This window comes from Salvia splendens, chromosome 13 (genome assembly GCF_004379255.2).
Source record: "Salvia splendens isolate huo1 chromosome 13, SspV2, whole genome shotgun sequence".
NCBI lineage: Eukaryota > Viridiplantae > Streptophyta > Magnoliopsida > Lamiales > Lamiaceae > Salvia > Salvia splendens.
In genome coordinates, this window is record NC_056044.1 from 31,060,253 (window position 1) to 31,083,643 (window position 23,391).

The 23,391-nt window shown below is 40.5% G+C and overlaps 2 protein-coding genes across 4 annotated transcripts; both read left to right on the plus strand.

The window, feature by feature from the left end:
* The first annotated feature begins 1,228 nt into the window (after window positions 1–1,228).
* On the plus strand, window positions 1,229–5,979 carry LOC121762077 (protein ENHANCED DISEASE RESISTANCE 4-like). Of its 3 annotated transcripts, XM_042157839.1 has the most exons (4): window positions 1,230–1,525; window positions 1,666–1,713; window positions 2,820–2,994; window positions 3,082–5,979. In XM_042157839.1, exons 3-4 carry the CDS (start codon window positions 2,874–2,876, stop codon window positions 5,844–5,846), a joined length of 2,886 nt encoding a protein of 961 aa, XP_042013773.1. In that variant the 5' UTR covers window positions 1,230–1,525; window positions 1,666–1,713; window positions 2,820–2,873; the 3' UTR covers window positions 5,847–5,979. The 3 variants fall into 3 exon arrangements, with proteins under 3 accessions (XP_042013774.1, XP_042013773.1, XP_042013775.1); XM_042157840.1 differs by lacking the exon at window positions 1,666–1,713 and having other exon boundaries at window positions 1,229–1,525; XM_042157841.1 differs by lacking the exons at window positions 1,230–1,525; window positions 1,666–1,713 and adding an exon at window positions 1,745–2,652.
* Window positions 5,980–7,491: 1,512 nt separating this feature from the next.
* LOC121761078 (E3 ubiquitin-protein ligase SHPRH-like) lies at window positions 7,492–18,544 on the plus strand. Its single transcript, XM_042156671.1, has 18 exons — window positions 7,492–8,574; window positions 8,664–8,870; window positions 9,295–9,356; window positions 9,970–10,474; window positions 11,532–11,732; window positions 12,230–12,485; window positions 12,746–12,986; window positions 13,083–13,252; window positions 13,348–14,060; window positions 14,292–14,508; window positions 14,601–14,792; window positions 15,367–15,483; window positions 15,747–15,989; window positions 16,269–16,443; window positions 16,653–16,849; window positions 17,003–17,154; window positions 17,464–17,728; window positions 17,818–18,544. Exons 1-18 carry the CDS (start codon window positions 7,769–7,771, stop codon window positions 18,064–18,066), a joined length of 4,968 nt encoding a protein of 1,655 aa, XP_042012605.1. The 5' UTR covers window positions 7,492–7,768; the 3' UTR covers window positions 18,067–18,544.
* The last annotated feature ends 4,847 nt before the right edge of the window (window positions 18,545–23,391 follow it).

Genomic DNA, 23,391 nt, shown 5'->3' on the forward strand with positions numbered 1-23,391 from the left:
TTATAAAACTAATATATAAAATATGACTCACATTCCACCAACTTTTTCATTCACTTTTCATTATATTTTTTAAAATATGTGCTAGATCAAAGCGGATTAATATTTAGTACTCCCTCTGTCCCATTAGAAATAAAACGTTTTCCTTTTTAGTCTGTCCCACTAAAAATGAAACGTTTCTAAAAATGGAAACAATACTCTATCTAGTCTTTCTTCTCTATTACTTTACTCTCTCTTTATTAACTCACAAAACAATACTACATAAAATCTCGTGCCGAAAAGCAAATGTTGCATATTTAATGAGACGGAGTGAGTAATAATCTTATCCATTTCCCCTTTTTCTCTTTTCTCTTTACTCTTTATTTCCCATCTATTAATTGACACCTGTCTCCACTACATACCTCACATTTTCTTCTTCTTTCCCTATAACTTCTTCCAATTTCTCCCACTATATCAAAGGAAACTCATCGACCAATTTAGAGACGAGACTACTGAAGCCGGTGCGTAGATCAATTCTATATTTAAAACTCTAGTGGTTACCACCAAATTCAAGGTGATGCACTAAGTTAAATTCACCTTGAAAAATATAGCTGGATATCTACATCACTTCAGTTAGTTATGATAATACTAATATCTTGTAAATTAACTACAAGTTAAATAATCAAAATAATTGAAATTTTATGTAGTATTTGCAGAATTAATAAAAATATGTATTTCTACATAATTATTTTTAAAAAAATACTATCGTTGAAAAGAGAAAGATGAAGCTAATCCTACTAATACTACTATACAGTAAAATATCATTACATTTTTAATAACACAAGAAAATTTCTATAGGAAAACACAATAAATTACTTTAGTAACCAGATGATACCTTAAACCTTACGTCGGCCAATTTCGGACATTTACCAAAAATATCATAAACTTTCGAGAAAAGAAAAACAAAACTGAAAAACGACAACTAAAACAGAACTATGATCTATCTTTTCCATAAGCAGAAATACAACAAATAAATAAAACTAAATAATTTTTTTAAAAAAAAACAAAAAAGGTTGACTTGGTAAAAGCTGCAAGCCATAAAAACCACAGCTACTCAACTCCTCTAACAAATGTGGGATTTGGATCACCTACGGTGCACAGCACTGCTGTGCACCTCACATGACAATAAAAAAATAATTTTTTTTTTATTATTAAAAAATTCTCATGTGAGGTGCACAGCAGCAGGTGATCCAAATCCACAAATGTGTCTTCACTTCAACTAACAACCGACTCACTGCTCACAAATCATAACCAAGATTAGTGCGTGCTGATTACGTGTGTTCTACTGCGTGTTTCCAACATTCATGTTTTCGTATCCCATAATAGTGTCTCAAGAATTCGACTTTTGAGTCTGGCAATCTTTCCACACACGGCACCACCAAGACTCAACCATCATTGTTTTTATCTAGAGAGAGAGATGGGAAGAATTTAATGAGAGAAAGCTTGAATGGTGGAAAATTAATGGAAAGCACTCGGCGTTGAAGAAAAGGTTTTTCCTTTTTTCGTTTCCTTTTTTTCTTATGAGTTTCTTTGACCTTATTTCTCAATAGCTTCTTCTTTTCACATACTTTGACTCTTTCTTTCTTGATTTTCACTTTATTTAAGCTTTTTATTTCCTCTTCATTACAGTTTGCATTCTTTGGTATTTGTGGAGAGGTGGATTTCTGCTAAATCAAGGTGTGGTTTCTGAATTTTAATGAAAATTTTGATGATTAATGAGTTGATCCGTTTACACTGAAACAGGTTTTGGTTTGACTTTTAACAGAAGAATTTATTCATTCCTTTAACTGCACTGTGAAGTTTGAAAGCTTCTCCCTTTTTTTCTGGGGTTTGTTTATATTTTGGTGTGAATGTGAGTTCTTGGTTCGAATATATTCGGAATGAAATTGAATTTGTTTTCTTCCCATTTTGAAATCTATGGATGAATTTACTGTGTTTTAGATGCTTTTTGCTGTTTAAGCTCTAGTGGTTTAGGTGCATAGAATCTATGCTAAAGATGGATCTTTTTATAAAAGTGTGGTTGTAACTGGATAGATCTGTGATTGTGGAAAGAATTTGGCTGTTTGCTTTTCTTGCTTCTGCTTTCTCGAGTTCTTAAGGCCGAGAGGGCAGACGTTGTGTAAGAGATATTGTTTAGAGAAGTTAACAAAATCTATCTGAAGATGCTTTAGCAGAACTTATGTTTAATCTGCAAACTGTTTCTGAAGATTGTATTGTCTTTCACTGAAGCCTTGTCCTTTTTTTATGCTTTCATATGGTAATACGTAGTGTGTGCTTCGTCGTTTGTGGGACAGAATACCAAGATGTCGAACTACACCATTGATAACTTGATATGAACACACATCCTTTGCTGTCACTTGCTGTTATCATAGAAAACCATATAGTTTTTCTTATCTCAATTGCTGGTAAATTTGGATTCTCGCTTTTAGATGTGGCCTCGTTGTAGTCCTGTGGTGGTGTGATCTACATTCTCGTTGTGTTCTGAATTTCAAGGAAATATTAGGCAAGAACCAGTAGCTTATATACAAGTACAACAGTTCTTATGCCCCTACAGAGTTCGAAGTGAACTTCCCATGATGTTTTAGTCGGATTACTTGTAGCTTCCTTGTGTTCAGAGTAAGCAGAGATTTGGAGTTATCTTTCGTTCGTAGGCATAAAGTTGTATTCATGAGCTTTATATTTGCTCGGGGTTTGAAGTATCGCACGTACATAATATATGTTCTTTGTTTTCGCTACAAGTATTTTGGTCTGATTTTTATGTATAAATGTTTTCTTTGTATCAGAATTTGTTTTTTTGGCACTGTGACCGTTCGACTGGAGTGAAGTACCGGTGAAACATGACTACTCAAGGGAACGTACAAATTCGATTCGTTAAATGCCCAAGGTGCCGGAAGATTCTACCAGAGTTGCCAGAGCTTCCAATGTACAAATGTGGAGGGTGTGGTATTACTCTCCAAGGTAAATGTTACACATATATTCTACTCATATATAGGTGATTCTCCTTGTTAATTTACTTACATTCCTCCTGTGATTCATTGTACGCAGCTAAACGACGAAATCCGGAGACTAACCACACTGAATTACCCTCACAAGAAACAGTTCCTGCAGAAGAAGGCCAACAGGATAATGTTTCAGGAGAGATGGAAGGCAGAAGCTCAAATGCTGATTTAACTGATTCTCCTAAAGTTGAATCTTCGCCAGATGAAGGCGAGATACGACGTCTAGATGATTTTGACAACTCTGTGAAACTCTCTCACAGCAGAGATGCTCTCTCTGGTTCACCCGACATTACTAGTCCTCGGGATGAAGGTTTTTCCTCAGAAGTTCGAGCATCTTTCAGAAACAGCAGAAGTGCTGAAAGACATCGAGGCAAATCTGAAGATGAACATGTCGACTCTGTGGAACTCTCTCACAACAGAGATCCCTCCGACTGTCTTCCTGGTTCACCTGACATTACTAGTCCTCAGAGTGAAGGTTTTTCCTCAGAAATTTTCAGAAACCTCCCGTTGGACAGAAGTCCTGAAAGATATCGAGGTAAATCTGAAGATGAACGTGACGATTCTGTGGAAGTCTCTCGCGAAAGAGGTGCTTCGGAGGGTCTTTCTAGCTGTAAAACTTCTCCCAAAGAAGTTAAAAAATCATCAGAAAAAACTCCTTTAGACAGAAGCCCTCAAAAACGTCGAAGCAATGCTGATGACCATGAGGAATGGACTGCCGGTTCAAACTCTTTGGATGGACTACCTAGCTCGGGTGAGATCAGTCTCGAGGCTGAAGTAGCATATACCCTGGAAGCCAGTGAACATGTAGAGCAAATGAAAGACGGAGAATCAGACCAAGTTTGGACAAAAGGCGACGGCCTTGTTGATGAAGTTCAGAATTTGCCTGAATATGAAGGTCAAGAGAGTGGCTTGACGGAGAGGATTGAGGAAAACAATGCTCTGCCAGAAAATGAAGGAACGACTCGGACCTTCTTAAACGATGAATCTAGTGGCGAAATTAACCATGTCGGACCAACTTTGCCTTCTGCGATGATATCTCATGAAATCAGCATTGCATCAACATCAGCTGAGGTAGCTGGTGATGGCTCCAGAGGCCTTCCTGTTCCTAAAATCCCAAGTACTGAAAGGAGCATGAGTCCTAAAGCCAGTGCTCCGGTTCACGCTCCTAGGAGCCCCTCAAGAGGGAGTCTCGTGTCATTCTATCTTACGACTGATGATGAACAGCTCGATGGTTCTCCAAGAGAAGTTGCACGTACGTTTGAGAGATTTAACTCTACAGACACACTAGGAAGTTCACATCTCGGTGACCATAGCTCCGAGCTCAACTTTAGGCATGGACCCGCGGCTTTTTATCAGAACAGCAGGAGCTACTATGCTTATGATGGTAGTGAATCATCTTATGATGGAATTGATGATCAAGTCCGCGAACATTTTTCACATCCCTCGAGAAAGGCTAACGATGTGGGACATATCCGAGCCAGAGAAAAGCTCAGAAATGGTGGATTTAGTGGGAACAGCGTGGCGAAGAGTGAAGCTGAGAGGGCTTATCGGGCAACTAGTCCCTTGAGCCGTGAAACGCACATCCCTTGGCACAGAGGTCAGAATAGGACGAGACTCGATTCACAAGGAAATGTCTCGAGAGCGCCATTCCCTTCGAGAGATCACACTGCTGGCCGCAGACCTCCAGTTCATCGGCATAATTTGCTTCCACCCCATCCAGCTTTCAACTTACCCGAAAAGTCTTCATACACGGATCCAGAGAAAATCGATCTGTTGAGAACGGTACATCATCTGAAGGATCAGCTTGAGAGGATGCAATTCAATGCTCTTCCTTACTTAGCAGCTGAGAGGGAAATGTATGCAGATGTGAGTCATTCAGGCCCATGCAACAGACGAAACGATCATGCCAAAGGTTATGGTGAAAGATACAACGAGCGAAGAATGGCTTTCTCGGGCGAGGCTGCACATTTTCGACACCAGGCTAGCTGCTCTTGTTTGCACTGCAATCAGCAAGATTGGCAATACCGTAAAAATGGCCACCGTGCCATCCACGCTGACCATAACTGCTGCGGTAGCTCCAACTCCTCGAGCCACCACCGTTACGCCAACTCTGAGCCCTCCTCATGGGGCCGTGAGACAAAGCCTGAAAGGCTTGATGAGATCAGACGGTTGCACTTGAGGGAGAAATACAGCACAGCCAAGAGGCGCCTCCGTCCCATAGCCGGTGGAGCCCCGGTTCTCACTTGTTACCATTGTTCACAACTGCTCCAGCTGCCAGTGGACTTTCTCCTATTCAAGAAAAGGTATCATCAGCTGATGTGCAATGCTTGTCACAAGGTTATGAAGTTTTCGGTCGTAAAGGGAAATCATCTCGTTCCATACGTTGCTGATGCCCGTGCGCCTCCCCCTAGTGAGGCCGGTGACTACAGTGGTGGTAACATCCGGAGAAATATGGAACCGGTGCCCCAATCTATCTCCTGCAAACATGTTGAATCTGTATCGTACTCTGATGAGTACGGGCGGTCATTCTGTAGAAGCTGCTCCACCGAGGGAGAGGCCTCAGCTGATGGAGCCAAGGGAGACTCGTACGACAGAAAGATGTCGTCTGGAGGCGGTTATTATGAGGATCGGAAGCTGAAAGGTGTCTCAAAGGAAGGTGGTGAATCAGCTGGTCCTTCATCAAGAAGTGTGGCTTGGAGGAATGCGACTACATCGGTCTCGGAGATTGAAGAGCTGCCGCCATTGTCGAATTCTCCACTGCATCGGCTAATGGGGTATTCGACACCGAGCAAAGTGTTCAAACGAGGATGAGTGTGAGCTGCTATGTGATGTGTTGTTTGTTGGCTATATTGCTATAGTGTGTTTGAGTCATACTAGTATAGTTATGAAATTGGAGGGATTATGTGTATATGTTTTGTCTCTAGTATATTGCATTATTTATTTATTTGTTTCTCTAGCACATAAATGGATTTAATTAGTATTTCATTATAAATAGTAACAAAGTGAAGAAGGTCGTCGCCAACTCGCTGATGTCGACCAAATACTAGAAAAGAACATAAGCCCAATAGGAAAATGGGAATGGATCCCCTGCTGTGCTCCCACCACAGCAGGGAGTGCTGCCTCTCACAGCCTAATTAAAAAAATAAAATTTAATTAATATTTTAATATTTTATTTTACTAATAAAATATTGTGATGTTAGAGGGGCAGCACTCCCTGCTGTGGTGGGAGCACAGCAGGGGATCCATTCCCTAGGAAAATGGGCTGCTTTTTGCTGAAAGCGAAGTGATAGCAGCCCATTTCCAAAAGAACATAAGCCCAATAGGCGGAGCTATCTGCATCGTCGTAAGATCAACAACATTTTCAAAAGCCGAAACTATACTAGTGAACTTGCGTTCGATCCCCAATCCCATCTCGCTTCATCACCGGACCGGCCAGCGAACCGGTGTCGTTACTGGTTCACTGGTTCAACCGGTTCACTGGTCGAACCATTGGTTGAACCGTAATACTGTTTATACATATATATTTATTTATTTAGTTATAAATAATAAAATTTAATTACATGTTTTATCAATAAATATTATAGTATTATACTTTTAATTGTATTATTATAGAAAACAAGTCTTATATTAGTATATTAGAATATTTAATGACGTTAAGTTTGAATACAATAATAAACTATAATACACAATATTAAAAACTAGTATTAAAGTCTATGTATAATTATAAACTCCTATATTGTAAAATATAGTGATTGTAAAAATATAATTAAAATAAAAGAAATATATTATAATTAACAATTTCTTAAAAGAATATAGAATTAAAATGAATTATCTTAAAAGAATATAAAATTAAAATGAATTATCTTAAAAGAATACAAAACTAATATGAATTATTAGTTTTGGTGGAAAAAGAATTTCAGATTTAATGTATAAGGATAATTAATGTTCATAATATTTCAAAATGATCATGTGGTGGAGTGGTAAAGAAGTTGATATTTAGAGATGAGGTCATGTGTTCAAGTCTTAGCAACAACAAATTTTAAAAAAAAAATTTTTTGAAAAATTGAACAAAATTTAAAAAAAAAAAAAATTGAAAAATTGAAAAACCGGTTTCCGGTTCGCGGTTGGACCGGTCCGACCGGCCGGTTCCACCGGTTCGCGGCGATTCAATGTGCTAGTGGTTTTTAGGGGTGAACCGGACCGGACTGACTACCGGTTCGCGGTTGAACCGGTCGAACCGGCCGGTCCGGTCCGGTTTTTAAAACATTGCTGGAAACTTTATTGCTTCATCCGTGCACAAAAAATATAAATAATTTTGTTTTCATATTTTTGTCTATACATCAAATTTTGATTTTATCTATTTATTGTGAGTTTATGTATGCAAATTTTTTACTTTATTAAATTTACATTAAAATGGATTTAATATTTTTGCCACCGTAACCGCCGTACCGAAAAAGAACGGATTTAGTTAGGGATTTGATTCGTCTCCAAAATATTTACCCAAATTAACGAACTCTAGCTAAATTTCTAGGTTTCACTCAAACTAACCTTTGCTCCACACACACACACACAGAGTTTGTGTATGTGTATATCACGAATTCCTGATATTTGTTGGATTCAATGCTAAAACTGAATTCCGCTTATTCCACGCCATTCCATCGAAGCTTCTGTTTTTATGCTGTTGAGTAAGTGATTGAGTGTTTATTCGTATTTATTTTCTGGCTGTGGTAGTCATGGGTAGGAGGAAGCAGATTCGGCCACGTAGAACTGGGGGAGCGGTAGAAGCACCGCCTTCTGAATCAGAATTCAACAAAGATGGCGCAGCGCATCACGGAAAGGATGGATTGGCTGCAGCTGAAGAACCGTTTTTTGTCGAAATTGATAAGTCTAGTTGGGGTTGTGTGGAGCATTACGATATCTCTGAAATTGTTTTGATGAATTTGGCGGTGAGTGAGGAGTTTTGCGGCTATAAGCTGTCTGAGGAGTTTTACAGCGATTCTAATTGCTTCTTGAGGTTTAAATTGAGCAATGTGAATGAGCATCTCGTTCGTATGAAATTAGGGAATTGGCCGGTTTTGCGGGAGAGTGACATATGCCTGCAGTTTGTGATGAAACGCACGGTTGAGGAAGCGGATACGGATGTGGTGGTGGCGTCCGGAACAGTTGATGGGAGTGATGAAGGAGTTACAGGGCTTGTGCATTTGGCTAGTTTGAAATACTTGGCAGTTAGGCCGGTTTTAGGAGTTGAGTTTTCGAAAGGGTTGCCATCCGTGTCTCTCCGGGTTGAGATTCTAGGGAGTGTGTTTGATGAGTGTGAATCCCTCCTCGATAATACGAGGCAGCTCTGGAAGAAAAGTATGATGAATGTTATGGCGTGGCTGCGGCCAGAAGTTATGACTTCGGAGGCTAGATATGGATATAATGGTGTTACGAATATGGAAGCTGACGAGGTTCTTGTCTCTGATGGTGATGCTCAATCATCAAGACAACAAGTAAAGTTTGAAGTCTCTAGCTTTTATGAAGCTATTAAGCCATCAAAGTAAGTATTTACTGGAAGTTGGACTTTCCTTTTATGATGGTTGCAGTACATCTTTTCTGAAGTTGACCTGATTTATTTTCTTGCAACAGGGACGCACCAATGCTGGAGGATAACCTTCCAGGCTTGCTCCCTGAACTACGACCATACCAGCGTCGTGCAGCTTACTGGATGGTCAAGAGAGAAAAAGGTGATTTTGAGCATTTAGGTGGCAAAGAAAGAAGTCAGATTATAGCTCCTCTATGTATGCCTCTAAATTTGATCGACACATCCAGAAGAATTTATTACAATCCTTTTAGGTACGTTCCTCAGTTCCTCAAAGAACATGTTTGTTTTTGTTTTTGATGCCAATAATAACAAAATCTCGTGATTTCGAATTTTGATTTGCCACAGTTATTAGGCTCTGCTAAATTGTTTTCTTCTTGTTGTTAATAATACTCCTATTATAGTACTAAACTTATTACTATTGTTATTATCCTTATCATTGCTATTACTATTACTACTAGTTATTACTACCACTGACACCCAAATATTAATTGCTGAGACTTAGTAGCCAATTCGTACCAATTCGTACACAGGTGTAATTTGAGTGGGTTTTGTTTTCCCAATCTTTGTATAACTAAATGTCAGAGACTTAAGGATTTTAAAACGTTTGATGCAAGTGATCTCTATATTTGTTAATGTACTACACATGTAATGAATGAGAGATGTTATATTATGCAGTGGAAACGTCTCATTACATGGTACCTGCTCCCCATCATATGTTTCTGGAGGGATTCTCGCTGGTATGTTGACATTCTCAAATTGTTAAATCACAAGATGAACTAATGCTTCTTTACTTCAGTTATGGTTTATAATTTATTTGTTCTTTACTTTTTCATTTTCTTTCTTTACTTTTTTATATGATAACCACACTCCCTCTGTCCCATAAAAATAGCACAATTTGAAATGACATGAATTTTAATGCGCAATTGCTAAGGTAAGAGAGAGAAAGAGAAAAGGTAGTAAAAGTAGTGTTTGTGGATTGTGGGGTCCGCATTATTAGTAGTGTTTAGTTGTTCAAAAGTTTCCTTCTTTCGAACTAGTCTAATTTTAAGGGACGGACCAAAATGACAAAAGTAGTCTATTTTTATGGGACGGAGGGAATACCAAATTACCTATAACTCAGATGAGTTATTTTCCAGATACTTGTAATTTCTGTAAGAAGTTGCCCCCTTGGCCCTTACATTGAGAATTTAAATCCTTCCTCCATTCTCATTCTCTAAAGAATAATATCCTTCTTTTCCATTCATTTATGTATTTTACTATTTTAGTGCTCAATTCAAAATCTGTATGTTTGTTTGGAAAATAAGAATGACTAATGGGTCTGCGCTTGTTGTTGCTAATCCTGAAATATAGATGAGATGGGCCTTGGGAAAACTATTGAGGTGCTCTCTTGTATATTCGCTTATCAAATGCCATTGTCTGAAGCTGCTACTAATTCGGATAACCCAATGCAAGTTGAAAGATCTCAAAAGTGTAACTTGAAAAGACTGAAAAGGGAGCGGGTCGAGTGCTTATGTGGTGCTGTTACGGAGAGCTACAAGTATAAAGGCATGTGGGTGCAATGTGACGTTTGTGATGCCTGGCAACATGCTGATTGTGTTGGGTATTCAGTTAAAAGAAAAGGTTCAAAATCTCGAGGAGCTGATGCTGGAGAAAAATGCCAGGAGGTCTCAGTCGGAAACTCGAGGAAGAGTAGGAAAAGAAAGAAGGATGCTGAAGTAGTGGAAATGGATAAAGAGCACATATGTCAGACATGCTCTTCCCTGATGCAGGCCATAGAATCTCCAATTGCTGCAGGTGCAACTCTTATCGTTTGTCCAACTCCAATATTGCTCCAGTGGCATGCTGAAATTCTTCGGTAACTGTTTTGTTCTTCGGCCCGTGTATGTATTTGAAGTTTGTGCAAAATAACTGCAATTTCTGGGTTATGACTTAATTATGTGTGTTAACGTCACACATTTGTTCTGAAAATGATGCGGTTTACATTACCTAAATTTGTTGCGACACGTTTTATGAGATTTAAGAGTAGTTATTCTTGGTACATGGATGGATGTCTTTCATGTTGAGAATCTGCTTAGTAATTATCCTTTTCACAGGTATGGTTTATGAAAAATGTCTTGATTTCTATATGTTCAGAAAGGTTCTGTTCATTATGATAGTAGCAAAACTTACTAATATATAGAACTATATGTTGGTTCTGCATTTTATTTGTGGCTTAATTGGACGAATTCGTCAAACATTCTAATTAAAAGAAGCTTGGTCTTAATTTTTCTTTCTCATTCTCTAATTTATGTTCATTCAAGTATGCTAAATGTGGATTATTGGCCCTTTTTATCTTGCTTAACATTTAGCTTTGACATTCTGTTTTGAGTTTTACCATTGCTTTGAATTTAGGTGAGCACTTTTACTGACACTTAGTTTGATCCACACTGACTTGCATATATACATATATACTCCACAAGCCAATGTGATTTGATTGAAGTATGGCCTTTTGCCCATGCTAAAGCCAAGTGTATATACCATACACTGAAATCGCCTGAACTGTTACTCTAATTAGTTCAAAACTTAAGTTAATCTTGTTCAATCTGTCTGGTATATCCAAAACTCCTTGGAGCCTGGTCTTCTATAAAAGGTAATGCTATGTGTTGAAGGATTGGGCTGTTATTTTACTCTGCAAAGAAACTGAGTCAGGTGAAGATGTGATATTTCATAATATAACCCATCACTTTCAATATTACTTATTCATAATCCTACTAATTATGAAATACATGCTCATGGAGTTTTAGGATGGTGTACTAGTTTTACTCAGATGCAGGATAACAAAAAATTTCAGGCAATTGATTGTTAATTTGATTTTATTTTGTTTTATGTTGTTGGCTTATGTTCTATTTTGTTGTCTTCCATTGCCTGAACAGACATACAAATCCTGGATCTTTGAGAATATGCATATATGGAGGAGTTAAACAGACATCCTTCTCCGATGAACCTGTTATTGACTTAGATGAACTTCTAAGTGCTGACATTGTCTTGACAACTTATGATGTTCTAAAAGAGGATTTGCCACATGATTCTGAGAGACATGAAGGGGATCGGCGCTTTATGAGATACAAGAAGAGGTAATTTATGGCACAATACTCTCTTCTATGGTAGCATAACCACATTCGAGAGTTTATCTGAAGCTCTATTTCAGTTCCAGAATGTACCAATCCATGTTAACCAACTTAAATGATCTATGATGACATCATCTTGTTGCTTAAAGCATTTATTGCTTAGGATGGTTTTCCTTCTCAATATATCCCAGTCCAGGCCCTCAGCCTAAGAAAATATATTTTCTGGTACTCGTATCATTGCAAGAGGGTGCTATTAATCTTTTGTTTTTGGTAAATAATTACCATCCAATATTCCACCTTGGCCTTCCAAAGTTCCAATACAACCCTCTCTTCCTCTTATTATTCTACCTAACGGCCAATAAGTAAATTTTTATATCTCTCTCTCTCGCTTGCTCGCTATTTTATTTTTCAGAACAGCCTGTGTCTTCTTTTCTGTGTTTAAGATTCCATCCCCATGGCATTACAGTTTTGTTGATTACGTTATTGGTTGGTTTATTTCACAGATACCCAGTTGTTCCAACTCTTCTGACCAGAGTTTTATGGTGGAGAATATGTTTGGATGAAGCTCAAATGGTGGAGGGCAATGCTGCTGCAGCAACAGAGCTGGCATTACGTCTACATGCAAAACATCGTTGGTGCATAACAGGGACCCCCATACAACGGAAACTTGACGATCTATATGGGCTTTTGAGATTCCTTGGATCAAGTCCTTTTGATGTTCTCCGATGGTGGACTGATGTTATATCTAATCCATATGAGGTATGAAACATATGGTGCTTATTCTTCTCAATGAATACTGTTGATATGCGTAACATTAATGCTTTTCCCGTGTCATTCTGGCTACACAATATTTGACACAGATTAAAAATTACTTCTAGATATTTTTAGTCACATTAATAATGCTCATTTCTTTTTTCATGTGTGGCCTTGTATTGTGCTTGGTAGTGTGTGCTTCTTGTGAATATCTCATGGTAATTGTTGTTGCTAAATTGTTTAGTTAATTTTCTCTAATATTGCAGAAGGGAGATGGTAGAGCTATGACTTTCACACACAACTTCTTCAAGCAACTTATGTGGAGGTCTTCGAAAGTTCATGTTTGGGATGAATTACAACTTCCACCTCAGGAGGAATGTGTCTCTTGGCTCTCTTTTTCACCAATTGAAGAGCACTTCTACCAGAGACAACATGAAACTTGCGTGGATGATGCCCGTGAAGTTGTTGAAAGCTTTAAGGATGATGTCAGAAAGAAAAGAACAGCAGGTAAGTAATTTTCTTTTGGATTATCTATATTTCTTCACATATTTTCCCACTCTTTCCAGATTCACCTAACCTGATCCTAATGTTATTCCTGTCGAGATTCCTCGTCATCTGATTCCTTAACTGAACGTTACATCACCAACGTGGAAGCTTCCAAGCTTTTTAACTCACTCCTAAAGCTTCGCCAAGCTTGCTGTCATCCTCAAGTTGGAAGTTCTGGTCTACGCTCTTTGCAGAAGTCTCCCATGACCATGGAAGAGATATTGTCGGTGGGTCAAATATGAGCACAAGTTATCATTTTAGAAAAGGGCCCCTGCCTATATTGCAGTACTGTTAGTCTATTAGTTTGGTTTTCTTTTTGCAGGTTCTTATTGGAAAGACAAAGGTAGAAGGCGAGGAAGCCCTCAGGAAACTAGTTGTTGCATTGAACGGACTTGCTGGTATATCAATGATCAAGCAAGATTTTCCACAAGCTGTATTATTATATAAAGAGGCACTGGATTTAGTTAAGGAGCACCGTGATGATTTCCGCTTGGATCCTCTGTTGAATATTCACATTCATTATAACCTTGCTGAAGCATTACCCCTCACTGATACTATCTCACAGGAGAAGTCTGTTTCACAAAATTGTGAGAAAGTTTCAGCATCTGGTGTTGAAGAGAAAGATAATGATTTTATTGAAAAGGAAGAAATTAGTGGATGTAATCCCTGTTTGGGAGCTGTATCTGATGATTTACTTAATGTTCCGTTGAGCTTATTGAGAAATGGTGAAACAAATCCTGGCATTCAGCCTCATGTTTCACTACATATTCAATTGTTGAGAAGATCTTGCGAGGATCTAAAACAAAAATTCTTGTCGTTGTTTACTTCAAAGTTAACCATTGCTCAACAAGAGTTCAGGAGGTCATATGAACAGGTCTGCGAAGCTTTTAAAAAAAGGAAGCATCAGCAATCAACTTGGTGGCTGGATGCCTTGCATCACATTGAACAAAACAAGGATTTATCTAGTGTGTTGACACAGAAAATAGGAGAAGCGCTTTCTGGGAATTTGAACAAGAAATCAAGGATTCCAGCCTGGTTAGTATTGGTTCCATTCCTGGTTTTACATACTTTCTTTACCATAACCTAGACAGTCTTTCATATTTTTATTGTTGCTTGGGATACTGGATTAGCTGGAAAGTGTGCATCATGAATTAATAATAATTACTTCATAAATTTTCTGTGGATTGATATTTTTTCCAATTATAATTAGAGCTGTTACAGACTGAGTTCATATAACACTAATATTCATATTGTGCTTTCCAACAGCTTCCGCAGCTTAACAACTCTAAAATATTACATTCAAACTGGTATGGATGCATTGGAAGAGTCAAGAGAAACTTTACTTGATAGACTCTTGAAAATTGACCAAACAATGGAAAATCCAAGAGAAGAGGACATTGCACTGGTGAGATACTGTAAGAAGTGCAATTCTAACTTTGATGGCCCTGCATGCACGCATTGCGAGTTGGATGAAATATTTCAGGTCTGTAAATTTTCGTGACTTGTTTCATTTCACTAAAATATTATGGCATGCATTGCCTTGTTACTTCTTTCATAATTATTGCTTCTTATCAGGTTTATGAAGCTAGGCTGTTCCGTCTTAACAAAAGTAATAACGGGGAGGTGATTACCTCAGTAGAAGAGGCAGTGAATATGCAAAAAAAGCAATCTGCTCTGAATCAGTTCTACTGGAACTTGTCACGAGAAGACAAGACTTCTGATTACCAAGACAATGGAAAGAAGAGGGAATTGATGGAGAAAGTGACGGTTCGTAGTTGCATTACTTGTTTTGTCTTGTTTTTATCTGGCATTAATGATATGATATATGAAAATAAATGCCTTTTAAAAAGACTCATGTGAATCCTTGTCCTATTATAGGGGGTCTTAGCTCCTTCAGTCCCTTGCAGTAGCTAAGTAAATCTCGATCATTGACACGTTGTTGTGTACTAAGTGCTTGGCATGGAAATTTTAGTAAGAAATAAGCCTTAAAATTAGCTCTAACTCAATTGAAATTCTCAGACTTCTTTTGATAGGAGTAAAGGCCGGATTCCAACTCAACCAATAGAACACTATGATTTAGGAAATAAGAACTCAATTTATTGATAAAGGACAGAAAGAAAGAAGCAAAAGCAGCGGCATACTCTGGTACTCGTGATCTCACTGTTTTTGACATCTTCCAGATGATTTAATTTAATTGTTCTATACTGACACAGACCATCATATTTTATTGCATTGCTTCATTGACTGTAGCATTACATGGATGCCATGATTTCTATGCAAGTACTATATCAGCATGGAGAGAACTCTTCCATTTTCATCCTTCATAATTTTTTTCTTGCAGGTCTCTAAGTCGCCTTCTGATATGGAGATTGCACTGACAATAATCAGAAACAACTCCAGGGGATTCTTAGGAAGAGACAGCATTTCAGCCGCCAGAAAGCAGCTTGATCTTCTTGAAGTAATGCACACATACCTCAGTTGTCTGTCTAATCTGTGTGATACATCCATGATAGATTTGAAAATTCTTCATTCATCTTTGATGTTTGGAGAACTTTATCTAGATTTTTCTACATATTTTTTGCATAACCATCCCTTTGTTATGGTGATATTTCTCTTTCATAATGTGCACAAAATAAACTTAATCTGGACACCTTAGTATGTTCTGTCTGATTAGGGTTAGGAAACTCATATCTCAAGCTTTCTTTTTATCTGGCTTCTCAGTTACTTCGCAAGGAGTATGCTCTAGCAAGGTCCTTGGCTGTCTCTCAGGCACATGTTCTGCGTGCTCATGATGAAATAAAGATGGCTACCTCAAGGTTGCGCCTTAGAGAAGATGAGGATGATAAGTCTATTGAGGCTTTAAGTCCAGAAGAGCTGGATATGTCTAGTGTTGAAAATTCTGGTGAAAAATTTCTAGCTTTGGATGCATTGTCACGTATAAAAGGACAGCTAAGGTATTTAAAGGTAGCTACAGAGCCTTGCTTTCTGGCAGCATATTGGTTTTTTCTCCTTGTTCCTACTTTGATGATTTGATGATCAATTTCCTAAAGCAAAACTGTTTTGTGGATGATTTCCTTACAAACATATCTAAGCATCAGATACTCAACAACACAATGAGGAGAGGAGCAACATAATATACTTGACATAGCTATTACATAAGCAAACATATGACAAACTCACTGTGCCATATTGGATTTCTTATTGATAGAAAGCTAATGTATATATTTGCTATTTGCTTGACAGGGTTTAGTACAATCTACGCAGAAAATCGAGCCAAAATGTGTTAATGCTTCAACTGTGGCTGAAGTAATAATACCTTCAGAAAATGGATTCACTAGAGAATCATGCCCAGTTTGTCAAGAGCAGCTTGGTAGTCAAAAAATGGTGTTTCAATGTGGCCATGTCACTTGTTGTAAATGTAAGTCTGCATCAAACATACTCCTCTTTTGTTGCGTAAATAATGTTCATGTAAGAATGATGATTGCCTTATCACATCCTTGTAAAGTATTATTCCCCTTTTCATAATCTGTGACATGCTTAGAACAGGAAGTAATCTAACTACCTCATGACTAATAAATGAGTTAAATACTACAAATGGAACTTTACTAATCAATAGATATCTACCAGGTTTATTTGTGATGACGGAGAGAAAGCTGATTTCACCTGGTAAATTTAATCATGATGATAGGGTAATATGCCCATCATGCCGGCGTGCCACTGATTTCGGAAATATTGCATTTGCTGATGATAGACAGGATGTAAAACGCCACACTTATGACAAAACTGAAACTCTTATTACTGTCCAAGGTTCATACAGTACGAAGGTAATGTCATTTATAACCACCTTGACTGATATTAAACATGCCTGTCAAGCTTGTGGTTGATTTGGCCTTGTAGATGCAAAATCTGCTTTTTGTTTCTTCGGTAATTTCTTTCAATTTCATTTTTCCCTGACAAAGCATCACTGTCTTTAAAAGATTGAAGCGGTGACAAGGAGAATTTTGTGGATCAGCTCTACAGATCCCCGGGTAAAGTTTCTTGTTTTTTCCAGTTGGAATGACGTCCTTGATGTGTTACAGCATGCCTTTGCTGCCAACAACATAAGCTTTGTCAGGATGAAAGGAGGAAGGTAGGTGCTTCTCCATGTGCTTTTTTAGTAAAAGCTGGTTTTGGGTAATTCGAGCTATTTGATCTTATGCACAACATGATTTGTCATTTGGTAAACCTATAGCTCGGTCGCATTTAATCTTTGGCTTTCTTTGTATCTTTTGCATGTCTGGAATCGCATTTAAGGGAAATAGGAGTTTTATCACATCATTTAGATGAAGCTCTTCTCTCATGCCTAAGATGACGATTTCTTAAAGTTTACACAGTTACATTAAAACAGGAAAATCACTTGATTACTTTCTCATTATAAATTATCTTGGTGTGACTCTAGGAAATCACAAATTGCTATCAGAAACTTCACAGGACAGAAGAGCAATGCTATAAAAAGCAATAAGGAGGCAGGGGATAATACAGATACCGAGTCCCCCAAAGTGCTGCTACTCTTAATCCAACATGGAGCGAATGGGCTAAATCTTTTGGAAGCTCAGCATGTAATTATGGTAGAGCCGCTGCTTAATCCAGCAGCTGAAGCACAAGCAGTTGGTAGAGTGCACCGGATCGGACAGGAGCATAAAACACTCGTGCATCGTTTCATCGTATGTGCTTTATCTTCTCTTATATTCGATATTTACAAAAGACAAGTCTATTTCCCTATTGCTGACCCTTCTTGCTTACTTATGGACAGGTGAAAGACACCGTTGAGGAAAGCATATATAAACTGAATAAGAGTAGGAATACGAGTTCATTTATCAGTGGGAATCGCAAGAACCAAGATCAACCTTGTTTAACGCTCAAGGACGTGGAGTCCCTTTTCAGAGTAGCGCCTGCTGCCAAGAAAGAAGACGAGACACTGGCTGGAAGCTTGAGTGATCTTCCAGCTTCGGTTGCTGCTGCCATTGCGGCCGAAAGAAGATTAATGGAGGCAGAAAGATAGCATCTGTAATTGTGAAGTTGAATCCATCCAGATTAGCTACGAAATCATGTGATTTTCTATCCCAATTGTTTGAAGCTTAAGATCACATGTTTAGATTGTTTATATGGTAGGCATATATGTATTTAACATATTGTAGGAATTAGGAAAGCTCAGATCAATGTTAGAATACCATTGTTTGTAATGTTAAATTTGTACAAATAGATGATGATGATGATGATGATGATGATGATGATGATGATGATGATGATGATGATGATGATGATGATGATGATGATGATGATGATGATGATGATGATGATGATGATGATGATGATGATGATGATGATGATGATGATGATGATGATGATGATGATGATGATGATGATGATGATGATGATGATGATGATGATGCCATATTTTAGCATGTTGTAATTAAACTATGTAGTGCATGTTTTAATATAAACTATATATTGATTTATAAGAAATTGTTTTTATTCTACTTAATTCTTTTTTAGTTTATCGATGTAGAGACATCTAAATAAATGGATATGTTTTGGACCGCTTAAATTTGATGACTACGTTTAAATTCCATTAGATCAGAAGATTATTATATTTAATTATCTTCAATAATACAGTAAATTGTATGTGGATATTATTAATTCATATAAATTTATATATCAAAGGACCGCTACCATTTAGGTCTGGTAAGTCTATATATGGACAATGGATTAGCTACCATTTATTCAAGTAATGAAAAAGATAGTTTAGGCGATGGAGGTGCACTGAAGCCACCTGGAGGCGAAATACCAAGTTGTCTTGCCATAAACTCAATTCAAGATAGGCTTGGTATTAGGGAGGCGTCATGCGGGAAGTGTCCGCCATTGTGGCGGTCATGTACATGGACATTAGGGAGTTCGAGGGTGCCCCCGAGCTCGAGCCCGAGCCCGCCTGGCTTGATTCGGCTCGGCCCCTCCTCCCTCTAGCCGCCTTCACCGCATTTCTCTCTTGCGGCCGACGGCGCCCACGGGAGGACCCCCCGGCATCGTCTGTCGTGCCCTCAACCTCCTGCGAGGCAAACTCTTGTGCGGCGCTGCCCGAACCGCCCTCACTAGACGAGTATTGGCCACCCGCCGTGTGCTTCGAGGTCGAGCCCGAGCTGGACCGGACACCGCCGACCCACCTTTCCTCGTCTTTGACGACCTCCCAAACATCGACATGTTTGAATTGTTTGGCGGTGTCGTCGAAGTAGACTCGCAAAGCCGACCTCATAATGTCGGCTCCCGTTGCTCCGCTTTGGTAATGAGCCGCTTCACTCTTGTAGATGGCGCAGAATTTTTTGACCTCTCTGTCGACTCGGTCAAAGTTAGCGCGGAGCATCTTAAATGTGCGGCGGCGGGACCCCTTTGGCTTAATCTCGTGGTAGGCATCGGTGACCTTTTCCCAGAAGCACTTCCGGGATTGTTGATTCCCGACGATGAGATCGTACGAGACGCTGATCCAGGCGTTGTACACAGCCACCGTTTCCTTGGGGCTGTACGGATGCCAGCCTAGATCCTCCTCCTCGTCCGCCTCCGGCTCCGCCATGGAGCTTCCACCGCCTCGGCCTCCTTCCGGAGTGGGTTCAACCGAATAATCCTCCTGAATCTGGGATAATCCCTGCGAATACCTCGGGGCGGAGGGACGGGCGTATGCATCCACATCAAAATGGGGTGGCCGGTACCCGGCCAGCGTCGATGAACCGGAACCACCACCCAGGACATTGTACATGCCCTCCAGTCACCGAATGCGTTGATGTCAAACCCGACGGAGTCGCCACCGCCAGAGTTTCCGTCACCGGACATTTTGTGATGAGAGGTCAGATGAAAATTGGAGAGGAAATGGAGATGATTTAGGAAGAATAGATGTGTATTTGTGTGTGAAATGAGGGTGAATTAGGAGTATTTATAGAGTAAAAAAATAAAAAAATATATAAAAATAAAAAACAGCCGAAAAAACGGTAATATTACCGTTTTTTTGATTTTTTATTTATTTATTTTTTTCTAAATTCGAATTTTAAAAAAATTTATTTATTGCGTCAACGTAACGATGCCCACTCGCAGGCCGGCGAGTGGGCGTCACGCATGGCGCCGGAGCGCGCCACGTCGCGCGGGCGCGTGGCGAGACGGCTCGCCATTCGTCTCAGCGGGATGGGACACTCGGCGGGCTAGGGAAGAGACGGGACGCTGCAACGCGTCTCACCGCCGTCTCGTCCCGGCGTGACGGGTTACGAGCCACCCGCGTGATGCGTTGCGGGTGGCCTTAAGAGCATCCACATCGGCGAACAGGGATGCGTCCATCCGTGCCAGCGGCAAGGAGACGTTGTCCGCCGCTGCGCTCGCGCTGCTGGCACGGCGCTGCTCGATGCATCGAGCACGTCCGTGCCAGCGAGCAGGCGACGTGGCGCGTTCTGATCGGCCAACGGCATATCCATTGGAAAATATTTTTTTAATTTTTTTTTAAAAAATAAAAAATAATACCAAAAAAATTATATTTTCACAATCCCAAAAAATGACCATTTTTTTTTGCCCGTTTAAAAAATAAAAAATAATACCAAAAAAATTATATTTTCACAATCCCAAAAAAATGACCAATTTTTTTGCCCGTTTTTCTGTATTTTTTTATTTTCTTTTCCCCAAAATCATATATAAATACACACATTCATCGTCCATTTTTCACATCAAATCATCTCCCATTCATCTCTCATTCATATTTTTCATACAACTTATCTACACCTTCATCTCTCACTCAAAATCTCAAATGGATTTCATTCATCTTAATTTATAATATTATTTCGGGTATTTTTAATGTATTTTAATTTTGTGGAAATGTTTTTATTTAAATTGAATAATGGAATGGTGGGACCCTTGTGCTCGTCCTTGCGGAAGAGCACGGATGTGGGTGTTGTGCTCTTGCCTAAGAACAGGCAGAAAAAGTAGGTCCGGACCCACATCCGTACTCGTTGACAAGAGTACGGATGAGGATGCTCTAAGTAACATCAATGAATAAGAGCATTTCCAATGTCTTTCGCCCATCCATAGCCCAGCCACAAACTCCTCCTGCAACATCATCAGCACTAAAATCCTCCTGCCACATCATCAGGACAAGCAAATAGCCCAGCAATAGCCTAGCCACATCACCCCTAATTATATAAAACAAATAATTGACAATCACACAAAATACGGAATTAAATGTACGACACAGATACGAGAAAATTTAATAATATTATTTAAATTAAAAAAAGTACAATAAAAAATACATTAATTTAAAAAAATACATTATTAAAAAACACGACATCCGCCTCACTCCTCGTCTCCGCCGCCCCCCTCGCCACCGTCGCCGCCCCCCTCCGTATCTGCCGGAACCCCCCGGTGCCCCCCCGGTCTTCAAATCGTCACGCATGTTCACGAGCATTGCGTGAAGAAAACTCTTCTCCTCGGGGTCCGTCGCCGTCCACCATTCGGCTAACGTCTTGGCCATCTGAGCGCGCGTTTGTTGACGCACGAATAATTTGAGATCCTCCGACGACTGGCCAAGGGGGGATGCCGACTGTACCTCCTGGGACCCCCCGCCCCCCCCCCCCCTCTCCTCCCGTTGCGCCCGCCTTTGGCGAGCGAATGATGGAGGGGACGGGAGCTCCTGAGGATCCTCGGGGAGGTCGTGGGAACCACCGCTGCTGCCGCTGTAATCACCGGTATAGTTCAGTCGTTGCTTCTTCGGCTAGCCAGCTTCGACACCTGCCCGGAACTTCTCGGAGTCCATCAGCACCTCGTAGCAGTTCCAGTAGGTGAACTCCTTATACAACCCGGGCTGGGGAAGGCTTTCTCCGCTATCCTCCTGCAGTCATCCTCCGTTTGGCCACTGCTCTGCATGCGGAGGGCGTTGGCGTACAAGCCCGAAAATCGCGAGACCCCAGCCCTGATTCGGTCCCACCCCTTCCGACAATCCTCCCCGGTGCGCGGCCTCCCCTCCGGGCAAAATCTCATGTAGGCTGCAGCAATTTTGGCCCACATGTTGACGATCCTCTGATTGTTCGAAGCCAGAGGATCATCACAGACACTCACCCATGCCTTGGAAAGCGCGATGTTCTCCGCGTCCGTCCACTTCCTCCGCACCGAGGGGTCGTCCTCAACCGGCTGCGACGACTGGCCGACCCTCTTATCCTTCCCCTTGCCCTTCTTCTTTGCGGGCCCCGACCCCGCCCTACTCCCCCCGTTTGAACGGGAGTTTCCGAAACACCGAGAAGATCAAACCCCAACTCCTCTAAGGAGAAAGTCTCATATTGCGTGAATTGTGCCTCCGTTGGGGTCGATGTGTGCGAAGAATCAGTCGAAAAATTAAAACTGAGGCGATAGACGTTTCCCCCCCTCCCTGGCGTCCCCTGCGTCGCCGGTACCTCCCCCCGCGGCGTCCCCTGCGTCGCCGGTACCTCTCCTGGCATCATCTGCATCCCGGGTGTCCACCCCAGCATAGCCGGTAAACCCCCCGGCATACTCCCCCCGGGTGCCATCCCGGGCATCATCTGCTGCCACGGGTACATGTTGTAGTACCCGGGCATCGGACCCCACCCACCTCCCACGGGTACCGGGGGAGTTTGAGACTCGCTCGTCACTGGAGTACCTTCGTTGTTGTTCTCCATTTCGCGTTATTGATGTTGTACAGAAATTAAGATAGAGAGAGTACTTGTTAAAACAAGTGGTGTGAATGAAAATGACGTGCAAATCGCGTATATATAGTGTTTTGAAAATAAAAAAATATTAAAATTCGCTCGCCGGTCCGCCGCCTACAATGGCGGTGAGCGGACCGGCAAGCGCTCGCGGATCGGCCAGCACTACCCGATTTTTTCGCCGAAATAGCGCTCGCCGGTTCCAATGGTTCGACGAGCGGACCGGTGAGCGCCGGAAATCGGCTAGCCGGCCCGCTCACCGCCATTGGAGAGGGTCTAATATTACACCAAAGTCCAAACAAAAGGTACGAAAAGTAAATAATCACCCAATGCGTCACGCATCAAAATCTTCAAACTTTCAATATTAAAATATCAAAATCATCCCTTTTAAATATGGAAGCAACGTGTCAGCTACACATAGTGGCGCGTGCCCCGCCGCCACGCCACCTTCCCAATCCCAAAGCTATAAATAGCCATGACTAGGGTTCCCATTTCTCACTAAATCCTTCCCCAAATCTTCAATCTAGGTCAATTCCATAACTTCACATCTTCAATTTTCGCAAAGCAACAGCCATGGAAGCTGCAGTTTCTCACCCTAGAGCAACATATCATCACTTTTCCGCCTTCTCGCCCAAAATTGGGGC

Coding starts and splice junctions, on each gene's coding strand:
- LOC121762077 (XM_042157840.1), top strand. CDS start 2,874: ATGACTACTCAAGGGAACGTACAAATTCGATTCGTTAAATGCCCAAGG. Junction 2,995..3,081: donor GTGTGGTATTACTCTCCAAG/GTAAATGTTACA, acceptor CATTGTACGCAG/CTAAACGACGAAATCCGGAG.
- LOC121761078 (XM_042156671.1), top strand. CDS start 7,769: ATGGGTAGGAGGAAGCAGATTCGGCCACGTAGAACTGGGGGAGCGGTA. Junction 11,733..12,229: donor TTTATGAGATACAAGAAGAG/GTAATTTATGGC, acceptor TTTATTTCACAG/ATACCCAGTTGTTCCAACTC. Junction 12,486..12,745: donor TTATATCTAATCCATATGAG/GTATGAAACATA, acceptor CTAATATTGCAG/AAGGGAGATGGTAGAGCTAT.